The following is an 18,185-nucleotide window of genomic DNA, read 5'->3' as shown; positions in this document are numbered from 1 at the left end:
CTGCCCTCAGTCTGTATTTCCTAATTTTCTGATTGTTTTGTTGAGATTGCGATGCTTTACCAACCCAAAGCCTCTGTATTTGATAACCTGGGAATAAAACTTAACAATCAACTATCTCTTTGGCATGTTTACAAACAGCAACCAAGAAATCCTCCATATCTTATCTTTAATTAGTAGGAAGTATTGCTGCAAGATGCGTAGACATTTAAAGAGAGACTGACATGACTTTCTTGTACTTTATATAAAACGTGCACAGTGAAGAAACAATGCGTACAAATCTCATGCGAGTTTTGCAAATTAAGGATTCCAATATTGAAACAACAGAGAGTGATGGACGAAAAGTGTTTCAGAGTTCCACAAACTCTACAACACAGCATTGAAAACACACCACAATCTCGGCTGTATTTTGTGGCTGTATCTAGAATTTTGCAGCCGTAGGTTCTCCTGCACGCTAGGAAGGGGAGGGTGAGGTGACATGTTAAGCTCACTGCTTACAATAAACACAGTCCAGAGGCTGAACTTAATGGTAACTTTTTTATGGAGTGAACTTACTGAGAATAAATTAGTTTTCTCAACCCTCACACATGTAGTAGAAAACATGTAGTACCATACAATACGGTGTCTGTAGCACTGTACTATTTGTATGTTGTCACAGTGACAAAAATCAGATTTGAAGAGGAGAACAAAGAGTTATTGTCAAAAGAATTCAGCGGATAAGAAATCTAATTTGTTTGAAGTAAACAGAACAAGAAGAACATGCTTTTTTCTCCATGCATGTTTGCTGGTGTGTATTGCGCTTTGTTATCAGGTTAGTGAAATAAAGAATGATCCAGTCTGACAATGTGAGCCTGTTTATAATCTGTAGATCTAGCCCAGTCTTTTCATTCATATCAAATATATGAGGTCAAAATGGTAAAATTTTAAATAAATTAATTAATTGACATTTTTTGAATGTGAAATCAAAACATGTCAGAAGTAGACATGCAAATAGTACAATTTGACAGATAATTAAAATGTCACAGATGAAAAAGATTTCAAGTTTATTGCTTGAATGAATTCACCACACTTCTTCTAATTAGTCAGAGATTAGACTTCAGTTAGTTTTCTGTTCTGTGAACTCATGAGAAGTGAAAGTAAAGACCTTATTATTATGTCTCCGAGTCATTAATGCAAATGTGTGACTATACAGAACCTACACCTGTTATTTTGAGCACTTAAGAGAGGAAGTTAAGGAGAAATTATTTTCAGCCTGCCTTGCTGGGCTGCCAGAATATTCAAGTGCATACATGGTCCTACACTGAACACTGTGCCAACATGAATTATTCTGATGTGGTAACAAGCGAAGCATGATTTGTTTTTAATGGTCGGCTTGTCATGACCTGTGCTCAAGAAACTGATCTTGTCTTTCCATTAATTAATCTGTCGAAATTAAATACTTATTACTGGCAACTCTAACCTCGAAGGAACACGAAACATCAGAACAACGTCCTCTAAGAACTGTTATTCAGTTCTCTCTTGCTCTTCATGCTCTCTAAAAGCTACATTATGACAGTGTCAACTTTTAATACTCTCTACTTTTTAATATCCAATGCATTAGACTACAACAGCATATTATTAGATAAATCCATGTATATGCTCAATGAAATATCTGGTTTATTGTCAGTGTTGTGCAAGTTACTGAAATTTAGTAATTAGCTACAGTTACTAGTTACTTTTCTAAAAGCATAACCGAATGACTTTACTTTGAATTACTTTGAATTACTAATTACTAGTAATTATTTACTGTGAAAAGTAAAAACATTAGTTTTAAATGGCTGATTTAATTCTCTTATTAGTGCGCATATAGCTATATCATTTTAGTGTAGATGTATTATTTTAGTGTAGCTATATTATTTTACTGACAACTGCCAAATTTTTATCAATCATTGTAGCCATTATCGCTCTTACTCACTATTATTCCTGACCACCAGAGGGCAGCAACAACTAGTGTCTGTCCATAAGCTGCATATTATTGCCCTAAATTAGACAGATTTAGTAGAACACCCACAGAAAGCTGGACATGTTAACCAAGTTTTGCTACAGTAGTTAATAAATAATGATATGATAAACAATTTATATTGTGTATATGATGAAAAGCCAGCTAATATTGCTTGAACTGTTATCTGCAGCTGTCCAGTGTTTTCAGGTAAGCTAAGACAAAAGTAAGAAGTAACAAGCCCATTTAAATTTCAATACTTGTTATTGTGTTACTTGTGAAAAGTAATAAGTTACATGTCTAGTTACTGACAAAAATAGTGTAATTGCAGTAATACATTACTTTATACACACACTTGTTCAAACAATATTCTTCAAGAGAAAATTGTCCAACTTGAAATTTTTCAGAGCTGCTCTGTTCAAATGCAGCACCCACTGCACTCCGTAAGTCCTGCATGACAAAACCAGCCCTGGTTTTTACCTGCACTGTTGGCTGGTGGGCTGCAGCCATAGAGCTGCGGTGGGACGGCTAGCCTGGAAGGCGTCCTAGAGCTCTGTCCTGACCCCGGAGCAGAGCCTGAGGCGGAAGAACCCCCAGGGAGGGCGGGGAAGAGCGGTAGGACCCCCAGGGCCTTGCCCAAGAGCCTGGGTCCCAGAGACAGCACGCGCACCTTCACATCTCGATAGCAGTGGTTAACCATGCGCAGGTGAACGTTCACTTTGGTCTTGATCCGGATCAGACATTTCACCATGGTTCAAGGAGAGCAAAAAACACCTGTCTTACCCTCAATCTGTTCCAACAGACTGCTGCTCTCTTTTCTTTATCTCCGTCTCTCGCCTCTCTATCTCCCTGCTGCCTGTCTTTGTCTCTGACTACGACTGTCGCACTAAACAGCCCCCCCTTCTCTGCAGAAAGCTCCCCACACGCTGGCAGCCAGACTGACAGTCGTAGATAAATGGAAAGACAGACCGAGAGTGAAAGACAAGGCCCAGGAATGTGTCCACTTGTGCCACAGTTCACCTCGTCCCTCCCCACTGTCAGCTGTGACACACACGGCATGGCCCCTGACAGCAGGAGCTATTTTCAGGCTGTGATATTATTACCAATGGAAATACCAGTGCAGACAGTGCAACAGGACACAGGGGGTTTGTTTCACTGTTGCAACAGTGGGGTGCAATGTCAGAGCCTGCTCTCCATGTCAATAACAAGAGGGGGGCTGTGTGACAAAAGATGTGTTTTGTTGTGAATGGACTGCGCTAAAAGTTTGTTAAATTTCAGCCACGGCGGTGAACTGAGAGGAAACTTGCTTATAGTGGCAGCATTGGCAAAAGGTTAATAGCCTGTTGGAAGAAATAGGGGACAGTAAGTGCCCTTTATAAACTGACAGATGACTCTCTCATGTCAAAGCCGCTGCAGCCACTGGCTGACGGGATGTGCTTGAGCGTGTGTGTGTGTGTTTCAGAAAAAGCATGTCCGAGAGAGAAAATGTGAGATTTCACATTAAGAGAAGAGAGGATGACTGACCCTCACAAGTGGGAGATTGTTCACATGGAAAGGCTACTTTGTCTTAACAGGGTATGTCTGCGTGTGTGAGTGTACTGAAATTGTGTGAGGGTGTTAAAAAGGTGTGTAATCCACAGCAGATCAAGTAACGTGGACGAGGACAGTGATTCCTAACTGACTGACTGTAAATAAAAATGGATGATGTGTCTCCACTTCTTCCCACTGTACAAAAATGAAGCCAAATTATCTTGGCTACCAGTGCAGCCATCTTAAACTGGTGACATCATTTGGAGCCAGAGTCTGCACAGTGCTGGAGCCGTGCTTTCAAGTTCCCATCCACACAGCTGGTCGAATCAATCGCAAGCTGACAAACAAGATGGGATATCCCCTTTTTATAGCATCAACTAAACTAATTAACTAAACTAAAATTAAAAAATAGAAATTAAGACCCACACAATCCATATATTGAGTCAAGTTGTAACACCTGAATACTGCTTATTTGTGACTTTTTCACCAAATCATTACACACAACATTGGCAGAAAGCTACTCATGAATCCTTGTGTCATCATGCAAGCTGGCTAACCTACTAAACCACTATCCATAATGGTGAACTATTTAACTACTATTACTACTACATGTTCAGCAGTTAGCTGTATTCATTTTTTTAGTTAAAAAAGCTATTATTATGACCATTAAAGTAGTTGGCTGTATTATTACCCTAAGTGCAGAGACACTCTTGTGAGCCATAATGCTTTGTAACTTCATGAGCAACAGACTCTGACATAGCCTCCACCTCTGAAACCAAAAGTGCAGAGGGTGAAGCTAACATTAGTCAGGCCTCATACCCGTTTCTTCTACAGCATTGCTCTATTCGTCTGAGTGTGTGTTTTACCCTCCATGATGGAGATATGCACAGCTCTCCGTCGGGTCCTGGGCACACTGGTCAAACGAGGGCCATGGGTGATGGATGGACAGCTCCTACTTGGCACCATGCCAGCCCTGGACAAAGACACAGACAGCCACATTTTCATATGACATACATGACATCAGGCGTGGAACTGCATCATTTTAGTGGCACTTGGCCTTTGGTGTAAATTTTTTGAGGGCACAAAGGCCAAATGCTAGGGCAGCAAAGCCATCAAATATAGCAATGATTTTAAGTCCATAGATGTAATGAATTTAACTGAAGGGTAAATGATGATTTTGTTTTTTTTTCCTCATTTGTTATTTCTAAGTACAGAGGCACTGGAAGTCAGTCAGAGGTCAGTCTATATAATGACATCATATTAAATAGTGTGTGATATATAATGGGTAGTTATCTGAAAATAATGAGAAACTTTCTCAAAATAGTCACTGAATAATTATGAAAAGTTTTCTAATTATTTTGAGATACAAAGTCATTAGTTTGAGAAAGATCCTTATTATAATGACTTCCAGGATCTTTCTTTTCACCACATTGACAGTAATGTGCTTCCATAGAGAGAGACAGTGCCTGAACAGCAGTGCAGTGAAAATAAAGCCATTTCATAGAGGAGATGAACACATATAGCATGGATGTGTCTGTTTCTCCCTGTTAACTAACTAATTGTTAACAATCTGGAATGTAAACCGCAGAATTGTAGAGTAACATTACACTTCATGATTAAAGAAAGTTTATATCACGTCAACATTTCTGTCCATATTTGCACGCTCCCTTTCTTGGTCCTGAGGCTCTCAGTTGTTCAGTTTTCCAGCAGTTCATACCAGCCTTGATGCTGCCTAATCAGAATCTCAATGACATAAGGGACATAAGGCCAAACTGAGTGGGCAATGGTAGCCATGGCTGCTGTGTACATTGATGCTGTGCATGACTCAATACATTGCATGAACATGCATAAATCAACATTTCAGATCATTATAGGACAATATTGTATTAGATTTCTGACCTGTGTATCTCAGGCGGGTCTCTCTTAATTTTGGCACTTTGTTCCATTACCTCTTTTGCAACCTTTCCACTGAGAATACAATAAAACAAACAAAAAAAATCAGTTATACAAAAGTGAGCACCAAAACTCGAGCATTGTAACACCATAGGACATGTATGTATGTACAACATTTTTAGTCAAGGATGTTTTTAAAGGTCCAGTGTGTAGGATTTAGTGTTATCTAGCCATGACTTCTCAGATTGCAAACAGCTGGAGGATAGTCTTGAACCAGAGTTTGGTTTGTTTGTTCTGGGCTACTGTAGAATCATGGCAGTGTAACATGGTGGCCTCAGCAGAAGAAGATCCATGCCCTCTGTAGATATAAATGACTTATTCTAAGCTAACAAAAACACAACAATCCTTATTTTCAGGTGATTATACAATAATGAAAACACATTTCTGAATATTATATTCCATGTCTGCCATATTCTGCCTATGAATCTCTTTGAATCTTACACAGTGGATCTTTCATGTGTAAATGTGTACTTAATATCCATAAATTGTTGATTTATAAAGTATTACAAATACCTGTATCTAAAACGACTACCCTTGAAGAACAGATTACTACTGGACACAGTGCGGACTTGACTCGACTTCTCCAACCTGAGAGAAAAAGGAAAGATAAAACATCTATCTCATAAACTGAATGATATCTTTTCCATATTTTTTTTTTCAGTTTCAGATCTTGTGACTCACTTGTAGAAGGCCTGATTCTCGACTCCACACTTCCACAGATGCTTACAGGCCTCAGGTGTAGGTGCAAAGTATGTCAGTATGATCTTCTTATCCTGTAGTAAGTCCAGCACAGTGATTCATACATGCATTGTATGATTTTCTAGACATTTTCATCTTGTGTGGAGAAAATTAGCTCTGGGATTTACTGCGCTATTGGCTACAGGGCATTATGCTCTTTTATCTGCAAAAACTCACGGCCAACACACATTTTTGCCTAAATATTTCCCGTTTCCTTCACTGTTAAGGATAGATTACATTGGCTCCCCGGTGGTGGTGTCTCCATGCATAAAACAAGGCCACACTCATTTAACTTCCTGAGCTCCACCGGCTAGAGAAAAGCAGCGTTTTAATAATGCATGCACATACCTCCTTCTGATTTGCATATATATGGAATGTCTTTGCTTCAAACTTGAGTTTTGTCACCTCCTCCCTGAATTTGAGACACAGAGACAGACAGAGCAAAGGGCAGACAGACAGAGAGGAAAATGATGACAAATGGAAACACAAGAACAGAAAACGAGAAAAGCAAAATAAAGAAGAACAAATAACAGAACATAGAGAGAGATGAAGGCAGAAAGACAGAGACAGAACAGAGAGACAGAAATGGATAAAGGTGGTGAAATATTAATTATGGCCGGAGGCAAATTAATATGGCCAACAGTTTCATTTTGGTGTCGAAAAGTCTAGACACATTGATTCCAGTCACAGAATATTACAAAAACAAGCTGCAGGAGATGAAACAACAAATTTCTACAACAACACAACTTTAAACAACTCAAACTTCTGAGGGTCCAATACCCTCTTGTATGGATCACTGGTTGCTTTTGGACTCCTTTGATTCATATTTTACTAAATTTGGAGATAAATGAACAAGTTGTTCCTACTGCATGTACGTACAATGGATGGGTTCAAACAGGGGTCTCAAACTCCCAGCTTACCCCTCCCCCTCCCTCTGACTTGATGATGTCCAAAATATAACATAATCCGGCCCACAAAATTATTTATTTTTATTTAATTACTTCTTCTAGTTGTTTCATACCAAATTCTGCATTTGATGAAAGCACAGACAAAATGGATAAATGCTCAACAAGCCATCAAGGGTAATAACGACCAATTCAGAGTGACAGAAGAGATACAGAACATACAGAATAATGCAGATAATAGTTCAAGTGATCATTTTTGAAATAGCAGTGAATGTATGTTGTGATCTAGACACAAGCAAAACTCGCAGCACGGCGCTGCTCCTGGGGGATTGGTATGACTTTCATTACCTGCGCCTTGTCATGCAGAGACAAAAGCATCACGGACGGTTGGAACAGGGACCTTTTCTTTTGGAACATGGCAGTCTGCTTCTAACTGTAGCTGCTGTTAAATTATTAATTGACAAAATATTCAGTCTTCTTGCCCTAAAATCATTTCCACTTTTGCTGTTAGCGTTGTCATTAACAGGTGGCTCGCTTTGTTTATGTGCTTGTAAACTTTATATTTTACAGGCTTATGGTTTTGTATTTCTCTGTAATGTAGCAGTGTTAACAATGTTACTTTATCATTAACCCTCTTAACTCTCACAATTTTCTGATACCCCAAAAGTATAAATATTTAAATAATTAATTGAATATAATACAAATGTAACAACTAGTTGACTAATGGCTTGAACTAACTTGAAACTCTTCAGTCAGAGGCCAGCCTAGATTTCTGGCTCGTATATGATGTGATTCAGAATGTGAATCTTTCAATCAAGAGTTAAACTGTATGCAAGAGGAGGTGGAAGAATCTCACTGCAGAAGACAATGAAACAAATGTTTAGAACAACAATGTGATAGTTTGGCCATGCAAGCTCTTGGAGTGATTTTCAGTTTTTTTTTGTCTTTGCTGGCACCATAGACAACATGTTCTAAAGCATTTCTGTTATTTAGAAGAGGAGTGTAGCATGTTGTACTAGATCACTCACTTGAACATTAAGCAGCTTGGTGAGTTTTCTGGCACTTTGCTTTGTTCAAGCTGTTAGTTAATGGAGGATGAACTGTATATTCATGAAAGTTTTCTCTATTCAGTTCTGTCTGCTTAGTACCTTCCATATGGAGCGTTTAGAATTTTCTTTATCTATATACAAATAGCTATAAAGTCTTGCTCACTAATGTGGACATTCACATACACGGTAATTATGGTTATTATCTAGCATTATGTCTAGTTTTAAGTGTTCATCTGTACTCACCACTTGAGAAAATGGATCCGCCTGTTTCCCTGCAGCACAGTGAATCCAAAAGGAGTAAAAGCCAGAAAAGCTGGGTTCCCAGACACATCCTGACAGGCAGAAAATCCATGTTTTTTCTTATTGTAGAATGAGAATTTTACGTTACAGGCAGATTATATTTTCTCATGAATCTATGTTGATAAAGAATGCTTCAAGACAGTAATATAAGAAATTCATTTTATGATTTAGTCACATTTACTCCAAGACACAAAAACTGACTCACTGCATGAAACTGCACATTAAGCACAAAATCATAAAAAACCACAAACTCATAATTGTAGGATAAATCTGTTTTGTAAAGACCACCTTGCAAGGATGAGGGTCCACTCCGTACGTCTCCAGCATCTGAGCCTTCTGGAGGAAGTTGAGCTCTGACGTTTCAGGACTCTGACCTCTGAGAGAAAACAAGACAAGAATAAGTCAGTAAAGTGGCTTCTGTCACTGCCATCTGTCATCTCAGAGGACGTCATTTGACTGAAAGTTCGTGCTCAGTTTTGGGCATATAAACTAGAACCAAAGAGTTTTTAGTGAGAGATCAGAATTTTGATTTCTGACATAAAAATCAGAAAACATACGGTCTGTTGATGAGAGCATCCAAAGAATTTACTGCACTCTGTCCTTTGCGAGTTCAGCCCATCTGTCATGTTTTTTGTCAATAAGATGTAAAGTGACCCACAGAGATGATTTAGGAATAACTGGGTATTATGAATAATGAAAAAGCCCTGAAAAGTTTTCTTTTCTCCAGTAGAGCGTAAGGTTGTCAACAGTATTGAAGTATTGATTCTTTTTCAATACCACGTGCTTAAAACAACACAATATAAATTAAACAAATTATTGAAAGCACCAAATATTTAAGAAATGATCTAAGTGTTCATTCAGATTAGTGCATTATTTAATGTCCTGCCTGAAATTTGGCTTGTAGACTAGACAGTGTTCAGTGACTTCTTCTGCCAGCACTGTTTGCAGTTTGTTAATTTAAAAATATGTTGTGTGTCTAGGACTTTATTTCTTTTTGTTGTGGAATTGACAGAGGTAGGAAGTATTGTTTGTTTATACTAGTATTGTATCAAAGTTTAAAATTCTGGTATCATGACAACTCTAGTAGAGAGTGTTTAACCGCCAGAAAAGAGTTTTTATCGTATGCATGTTATCGTCTTCTTATGATCAAGTGTGGTCATTGTGTAGAAAGATTAAAGTTAAAGCTAACAGTTTTTTCAGGGAGCTGGCTGATTCTATTTGTCCAAGGTCAAAGACTAAAGCAGTGACTAATCATCTTACAGCTGATGTATTCAGAGCTTGGGTGCTGACCAGAAGAAATAAAAGATTAAGAATCTGTTTTATGATTCCTCACTGACACTGGTGTATGAGTAGAAAAAGTCAGGCTGGCTCAATTGAAGCATATTCTGTAGCTCTTCACCTCCACTCTGGTATTGTAGATGACCCTGATTTTCCTCCATTATCCTCTTCCACCAAAGCAAGAGTCCTTGAATCTTGTTGAATTACATGGGAGCACATTTAAATGTTTCCCCGTCACCTACCATTGTACAGTTTTGAATTCCACCAGAACTGTGACGATATTTTTCTAAAATGGTTTCAGGTACAACTTTTCCTTTATTGACACACAAGTATGTTTGGTCTGTTTGTTCAAAACTGCTGTCAAACAAGAAGGAGAGAATGAGCGATAGAGGGCAGTGTAGGATCAAATCTCTAACCAGAGCCTGTGTCCATCTGGGTTGTTTCTATAATGAAAGTGTCTGAGTTTGTGTATTTAAAAAATTGAGATAAAGAGAAGACCAGAGAAAAATACAAAGGTCTTACACGTAAACAAGGTTGATTCAAATTAATTATCTGCTTATGAATCAAACAGGGTTTCTGCATTATAACCTTAGATCTAGGCACACAAGTAGAGTGTTATAACATAATATATAAGAGCTGGAAGAGTGTATAGGATAGGATAACAAGGTTAGAGCTTTCTGTGCCCTGAATTCCCAGATGCTTATGCTACTGTGTGACCTTGGCCTGCACTGTCGGGCACCCTTCCACTTTAAGGCTGAGAAGTCAGAAAAACAAACAAACAAACAAAAACCTCACGACACATAATCCAAAGGTGGCACACCTTTCCCAACACCACCAATCTCAGGGACTAGGGGTCTCATTTTTAAAAATATCCTTAGCTATACTTGAACTTAGTCTTAGGATTATTTTGAACAGTATGTTTATATTCAATTTGTAAAAGATCTGAGGATAAAAGGATAAAACCCTCCTAACACAAGTTCCACAAAGCCCATTTGTAACTTATACCCCTGTACTCTGTAAATCTCAAATGAACTTAAAATCAACAGCCACTGCTTTACAATCAGCAATTTCCTCTTATATAATGCAGCACAAATGAGGGTTTAGTCAGGACTAGTCAAGGACGAAAAGAGAAAAGCAAACCTTTTGGACGATGTAATCACAGCGATGGTGGAGGACATTGAAGTCAGGCAACACTTAATAGTGGGTTGACAAATAAAGACACAAAAGCTTGTGAGTGTGTCCCATTTAATTTTGCTTTTGCTAGTTGTACAGTGCCACTCACACACCAGCACTTCTTTGAAAGACGGACCAGGAGAGGGGCCAAGTGGCTGTGACATCCCAACCTCAGACCTGTCCAGCACAGTGGTCATCAACAGCTCTATGTGGGAGTGAGAATAACAGCCAACACCCCCACCATTACAGCTGACCTTTTACTGCTAAAAGATGGAACATGCAGCAGCCCCAGTTTTCCCAAAAGTTCAAAGAGCTCAAAGAGGGCACAAACTTATAAAAAGATCAAAAAAAAAAAAAAAAAAAAAAGGTGTGGAGAAAGTAGTAGCTGTGTGAGCTGTGTTCAGATTCTTTGAACAGTCAGCATCACAGAGGGGAGCAAACCCAGATCCACCAGACTGCCCGAGCACTGGCCTCTGGCCACTGTTTGCCTGAGGCAGAACCCCCCAAAACTGGTGAACTGTAAGGAGCACCCTGCCAGCCAAATACTGTAGTCTGGAGGAGTCTGTGGATTGAGGCAATCAGTGTGGAGCAGTAAAAGTACTTGCTTTCATCTTTATTTAGATTTTTCTTGTACTATGTTAATTGTTACACACTAAGATACCAAAGCAAAGTCCATGTATGTGAAAATCCACATAGCAAAAAGTCCGATTCTGATTCTGAATCTGTACTGATCCTGTACATTTAGCGGTTGGTGGGCAAATCTGTGAAGCCAGTTTGCAGGCAAAGTTTGTTAAACAGCACAGTGTCAGAGACCACACACGAACCAAAGCAACGGAAGTGAATATTCAGCGCGTTGAGTAGATATGAAATTTCAGACCTATAGCTCTGCATATCTTATCTGATTATTTCCTTGTGGATGTGTCCTGAATGCAAGATGTCCTCTCGTGGTTGGACTGAGTCAAAAATATCTCAGTTTAGCCAGTGGTGGCAGACTTTGAACAGCATGCTCTTCTTCATTAGTCTTGCATATGCAAACCTCTGTCCGCAGCGCTGACCGCTGAAGAAGGGTCTGGCTCCACACATGCACACTCTGCTATCGTAGAAAAAAAACGCCCTCTCTTGTTTACATTTCTTTTAACCAATCACTAACATCTTGGGTGGCACTAAGCCCAAGATGCAGTGACGGTACTGCTGCAAAATAATGTTGAGGCAAAAGTTGTTTTGGTGGAACATTTGCACATCAGGAGGTGAGCTCTGGCATTAAAATGACTACATCACTACAAAAGAAATGGTAACAACTTGTTTACATTCGGTCCATTAGCATACTAGGCTCTAATTTGCCATTTTCAGCATGTAGGTTGCAGATTGTTCTTGTTTCCCAGGGACACAGATAGCAGTTGCCAGAATGCTGCTTGATAGATGTATAACTTATTATGAGGGGCTTTTACGCCTTTAATTGACAGGACAACTGAAGTTATGACAGGAAAGTGAGGGGACGACACACAGTCCCGCCAACTAAGCCACCAGTGCGCCCCATCTGCTACAAAATCTTAAGGCACAGTTGCTGCACGGAGAACTAAAACCACCAAAGCAGTCATACATGTCAGTTTCCATACGACTGACCTCTGAATTTAAGATGCATAAGAGTAGGATCAACAGTTAAATGTGCTTCTGTGATGCCTGCCCTGTGGAAGTGAAGGAGCACACAGGTACACAGTGACATGGACAAGTGTCACCTTACATCAGCTCAGTCTTGTGTATCTCAGCAATCCGTCGCTCCAACTTCTCCGAGTGCTTGGGGAAGAACTGAAATTTGGAGCTGTAGCCCTCTGGGTGCTTCCCGGGGTCATAGTCACCAATTTCAGCTAGAAAATGGGACAAAAAACACAACGAAGAAAAGGTTAACTTCCATGTTTGATGGTGGCTTTTTAATCCATGTATGTAGTTTCAAATGTAATGCCCTGTCAAACACTATAGATATCACTGGCTATAGGTTACCAGAGATAGTAAAAAATACAACAATATGTGGCATTAAAAAAAAATTGTGATGCATACCTAACACGTGTTGGGTGGGTGGGCAGATCATTCATAGGACAAAAAATATTTCAGTAATTTCTAGTCAGATTTAATAAACAGATTTATTAAATTTCATCTTTACAATACCAAGGACATTTCTCAACTTTCCTCTTTAGACATGGTTGTCTTGATCAAAACAGAGTGCTGTGGTGCATGGTGGTCTAATTTCAAAAAGTAAAGGCTTATAAGTCAAGGTTTTGAGTCTACCTGTACACAATAAAGGGCCCACACAAAAACATTGATTGATGTGTATACTGAATAGTCCAGGGCTGATTAAAAATAAGCTCCAACACTCAAATTTCCATATAACGTAAAAGACTAGGGTAGACTGTGGACAGTTGCACCAGGGGAGGGTTGCAACAAGTCTTTTTTCTCAAATCAGCAATAAGTTCATACTGCACATGTTAGACCCTCCCCCCACCAGGAAGACATATTCAACATCTGCTGCTGCAAATACTGGGGAAAAGTTTTCATAAACTGTTTTATTACATTTTGTGTAAATTTATCAAAACTTACTGAGCTTGAATCATTGTTTTTTAACCTCTTACATAATTAGCATGTATCATTGTCAGTGTGTCTAGCTAGCACATGATGTTCTGTCATGGCTAATAGGGTGGGGATGGTTGCAACATGTGGTTGCAACTGTTCCCGAGCTATGCAACTATATAACAACAGAATGCACAACCATTTCCTTCAACAAATGAGTCACTGTTGCAGTATTGCACAATAAATACATGTTTAATAAATGTTTGTTGCTTTGCAAATTGTTCCAGTCCTCCTTTCTCACACTGAAATATGCAACAGATTCAATAGCATCTATAATATCTGCACATTGACACAAGGTACAATAGATGCTTGTTCTACACATAAATAACCAAACCTCAATAACTGTTATTTAATAAATATTAATGAATAAAAATGCTACAATATTACAAAAACAATGCATATTTTTACAATACTAGCCTACTAAGAGAAAAAGCAACATTTAATTAGCTAAATTTAATGTGTTTTTAAGGTGTTGTAACTGTCTCCAGGGTTGGGGTCAGTTGCGATGTCTGACATTTACCATTCAAATAAATATTGTGAACAATATGTCATATTTAATCATGTATTGTAAGGTATGAAGATTTGGTTGATCTCATCCAAATATCCTCAACAACTGTCCCCCCAGTCTCCCATAAATCCCAGCTAATGGTGATTTATTGGAGCTGTGGAACGTTCTTTGTTGTACTGTTTCAGTTTAAAGGTGAAACATTTGTAAATGTTGAGGCAATGCAGCCCTTTATTTTAGCATTTCCAGGCCAGACATTTTAAGGACATAGATGAGAACATCAAAAACGTGTACAGGCCAATAAATGTCTCAATGCATTAGTCATTTGAGTTGTGTGTCTTTACCATCAGAAACACCTGCCAGTGTACTCTGCATGGCTGTAACTTTGGCAGCCTTCACTCTGCTAACCACTGACATCAGACTGCAGGCGGTGGAGGAACTACATGAAGAGTTTGGTTACCCGTCTGCTTTGTGGGGAACACGGCAATGCTCGGACAGCCATTACTGATGAAAAACACATTTAAGACCAGCAAAAATGTTCTAGTTTATATGTGTAAAAGACATGGACTCACATTTTCTCACACTTGAGAAAAAGGAAAGCCTGAGGTAGTAACTGATTTATAATACTGTACACTCAATAACTATACTGTACACTCAATAACTATATTATACTACTTTCAAAAATATATGCCTACAGTTAGCCAGTGCTGAAGTTTCCACCACATTTTTTAATGGTGTAGATAAGTAGATGAACAGATAGATATAGCCCTGCATCGATTCGTTTGACAAGCAAGGCAGTGTCCAAGCCAATGTCTTCCAATATATTGATGCACCGTTTCGTGGTGTTTAGGACCCAAGAACATTTACATTTAGGGATTGGCTGAGAAAAGGCTGGCAGGAGAGCTGGTTGGAACAGCGTGTGACAGAGAAACTGCTCCTCAATGCATTTTTACCTCTCTGCATGTTGATGAACCTGACACCCAAAAATAAAAATCTGGCCTTTTCCAAAATGATGAACTTGATGAAAAAAACAAACTATGTTTTTTGCGAAGGGAGAAACTTTTTTTTTATTCAATCACTTGAATGTTTTAAGCAATATTTGTGTGTAAAATACTCTGTTACTGAGTTCAGGGTTATTAAAAAGATAATTTTCAATTCAAGATAAAACCAAAAAATTCAGATTCTCAGTGTCTCAATGCAGCCTTCAAGCCTTCAACCTCTGAACACCTCTGTAATGTAAGCGCACAAACATACAACACAGCTGGCAAGTATTTATTAACAAGTCAGGGTCATATGGAAATCATAAAGAATCTATAGGAGGTTACAAATGTTATGAATATATATATAGTGCAATTCATGTTAGAGACACCTCTGTCAGAGGGAATATGGTAATTTATTTATAGTTGTATTGTGAGGTGATGATTCCAACGTGAGAGGAAACATGGATCAAACATGGGTTGAGATCGTAATATCTACCTAGTAGAAATACATTTGTGCTTGTTTGAGAGGTTAATTTAAAATGAAGGCTGGTTGGAGGTTTTGCAGCCTTTTTTATATGTAAATGACTCTCTGTTTTATCCTACCTTGTAATATGTAGGCAGCCAACAGAGCAGCATCTGATGTCTTGCACAGGAGGCGGCCATGGTAGAGATCCCTCTTAACCTGCAGGAAGACGAGATATCTGTGGAGCGGAACACAGAGAAACTGATTTGGGTTATTATTTAGATAGGATCAGTATTGATGTTCTCATTCTTGCCAGTACATGCTTGATGTTTAGAAATAAGGTGCCCCTTCAGGTGGATTGTGAGTAAGAGATTTTTGAGAATATTGGGTAAATCAGGACCTGAGATGATTTACTGTGAAATGTACATTGTATTATTTGTGTGCCTTGCTAGCAGTTCCATGAGGCTGTACTTTGGCACAGTGAACTAAACGCCAATGTCAGCATGGTAACATGATCCTAACAAAGATTTTAACATGCTAAAGTTAAAGGCCCAGTGTTTGGGACTTAGTGGCATCTGGCAGTGAAATTTGTTTATTACAAACAACTGAACACTGCTTGCCTCACCCTTCCCTTCCAAGTGTGTAGGAGAAATTGAACAAAAGGAATTATCTAGAGCCAGTGTTTGGTTTGTCCGTTCTTGGCTACTGTAGGAACATAGTGATTCAGCATGGTTTTAGCCGGTCCAAAGCGATGGACTGACCAGGTGATTGAAAGCCTGACAGACTGACATTACCATCCTTATAATTTGATGACATATCACAAGCATAACAGGTTCCCTCAGCTTTAGATGGTGTCTGTGGTTATTACAGATAAGCTTCAGTCGCTCTACGCAGTGAAATGTAAAAGAAATGTAGCTAGCGACAACTCCATTACTCTTGGGCCCTTTCACAACCCATTAATAATTAATCTATAATTACAATTTGGAAAAAAAATTAATGAATGCATGATTGGCAATCCAAAGTTTTGTGCTGGAACATTAGACATGGGAAGTGTAGCCTACTCTGGAGGCAGAACTGGAGCTAAAGCATAATCATTTTGAGAATTGACAATGATTTAAAACATGACTGCAGAAGTCCACTGGGAGCAACTCAATCTTCTGGTCTCGTCCACAACATCCACAGATTGCTCATATGTCAATTTTCCCGCCCAGCATTCATTTCAAACGCCTGTGAGCCGGCTTCTCTCCAAGCAGCAAAGCAATAAATAGTATAGCAGACACTACTAGGCACTGCTATGAAAAATGTCAGGGTAGAGTTGAGGAGTGTATTCAGCCTTTTTATACTGCAGAATGCACAAGTCATCACCTAATCATATTACCTGATGTCTGTAATAAAAATTAAATGTAATTTACATTTGTGTTATATGTAATTCTGATGAGGTGTTAAGCTTAATTTATTCCCTAGAGTGTGTTTATGTTCAGCTAAACATCCTCCAGCTGGTAACAAATCATGAAGATGCACAGGAGCAAATCCCTCTGGTCAACTGGGCAAATCTGTAATAAATCCTGCAAAAACCTTGTTGTGAAATTATATATGAAGAAAACAAAACAACACAAATCTATGCAGGATGTTGTTACCTTTCATGTTTTTGCCTATCTACTATGTATTTGTGTGAGCTTCCAGTCAGAACAGATGGCGGAGGATGGAGAAGCTCTCCCTCGCCGGCGCTCTGCTCTGTCAAGAAGAGCTGGATTGCCAATAAGAGATTTCACTGCGTGGCAACCAGTCGAGGGATGTGATTTACAGGGATCTTTGCACTCGGTGGCTCTCTGCCTGTCTCCGCACAGCAGTTTGTTCAGCTGTCAAGGATGCCACACACAGTACAGTGGTGGTGAAGAGCTTCATGACACTGCAGCTTAGGAAAAAAAAGGAATACTCAGATCCTCCTGCACACGGGCACACTGTTCAGCTCTGGATACTGTTAGGAAATTATACTCATGGTTTGTCTTTTGAACCTGCATCACTACATATGATGTCTTTGTAATATTTAAGATAAATTAATATATAAAACATTATGCTTTAATGCAGGCTGGAAACATATCTTCAGTCTTAACTATCATAAAACTATTGAATTTCACATTTTTTTACTCTAGTAAGTATTTGAACAGGTTCTTGCTGCAGTGGTCGTCTTCATTTTTCAATTATCTAAAAGGTGGCTGGAGGGGCATAAAACAATAACAGTAAAACATGAGAATATTTTGATCTGATTTTATGACACAAGGGAGGTAATAGAAAGCCAGAAAATAGCGATATCCCCGTCCAAGTGCTGTGGAAACTATTTAGGTTTGCTCTGTCAGCAATTTTTTGTGGTTATGACTTTCAAAAAATAGAGATGTGTGATGTAATTGTCCCTGGTTGAGTATAAGAAGATTATTAAGAAGTCACCTGTGTTGAATTCTGTTTTAAAATAGACATTACCTTTTCCACATTATTGTTGATACCACCAGTGAGCGGTCAAACAAACAAAAAGCTGCAGAGGCTGCAATGAATAACCAGAGAGGCAATAACTGATGAAAAGCAATATCAGAAGGATTTCTGAGGACATACTGGCTGTCTGTGGTGAGGTTTGTAAAAAATATTTGGATGTTACTTCACTCTTGATTCAGAAAACTGTGTGCCTACTCTGCCCCTTAGAAAATATTGGCGTCCCTTTC

At 38.9% G+C, this 18,185-nt stretch overlaps 1 protein-coding gene across 1 annotated transcript in view; it reads right to left on the bottom strand.

Annotated features, from left to right (window-relative positions):
- LOC146333134 (FERM domain-containing protein 5-like) overlaps window positions 1–18,185 on the bottom strand; it is a 96,131-nt gene that overhangs the window by 1,759 nt on the left and 76,187 nt on the right. The window contains exons 5-13 of the mRNA XM_084719894.1: window positions 15,612–15,709; window positions 12,643–12,766; window positions 8,739–8,826; window positions 8,394–8,482; window positions 6,545–6,608; window positions 6,140–6,231; window positions 5,972–6,046; window positions 5,405–5,473; window positions 4,372–4,478 (exon numbers count right to left, since the gene is read on the bottom strand). Of these exons, the coding sequence (XP_084576020.1) occupies window positions 4,372–4,478; window positions 5,405–5,473; window positions 5,972–6,046; window positions 6,140–6,231; window positions 6,545–6,608; window positions 8,394–8,482; window positions 8,739–8,826; window positions 12,643–12,766; window positions 15,612–15,709 (806 nt within the window). The remainder of the gene's footprint in view (window positions 1–4,371; window positions 4,479–5,404; window positions 5,474–5,971; window positions 6,047–6,139; window positions 6,232–6,544; window positions 6,609–8,393; window positions 8,483–8,738; window positions 8,827–12,642; window positions 12,767–15,611; window positions 15,710–18,185) is intronic.

This window comes from Lutjanus erythropterus, chromosome 1 (genome assembly GCF_056507025.1).
Source record: "Lutjanus erythropterus isolate fLutEry1 chromosome 1, fLutEry1.hap2, whole genome shotgun sequence".
Classification (NCBI taxonomy): domain Eukaryota; kingdom Metazoa; phylum Chordata; class Actinopteri; order Lutjaniformes; family Lutjanidae; genus Lutjanus; species Lutjanus erythropterus.
Note: the sequence above shows the minus strand (reverse complement) of the source record. Positions and strands in the feature narration are given on the sequence as shown.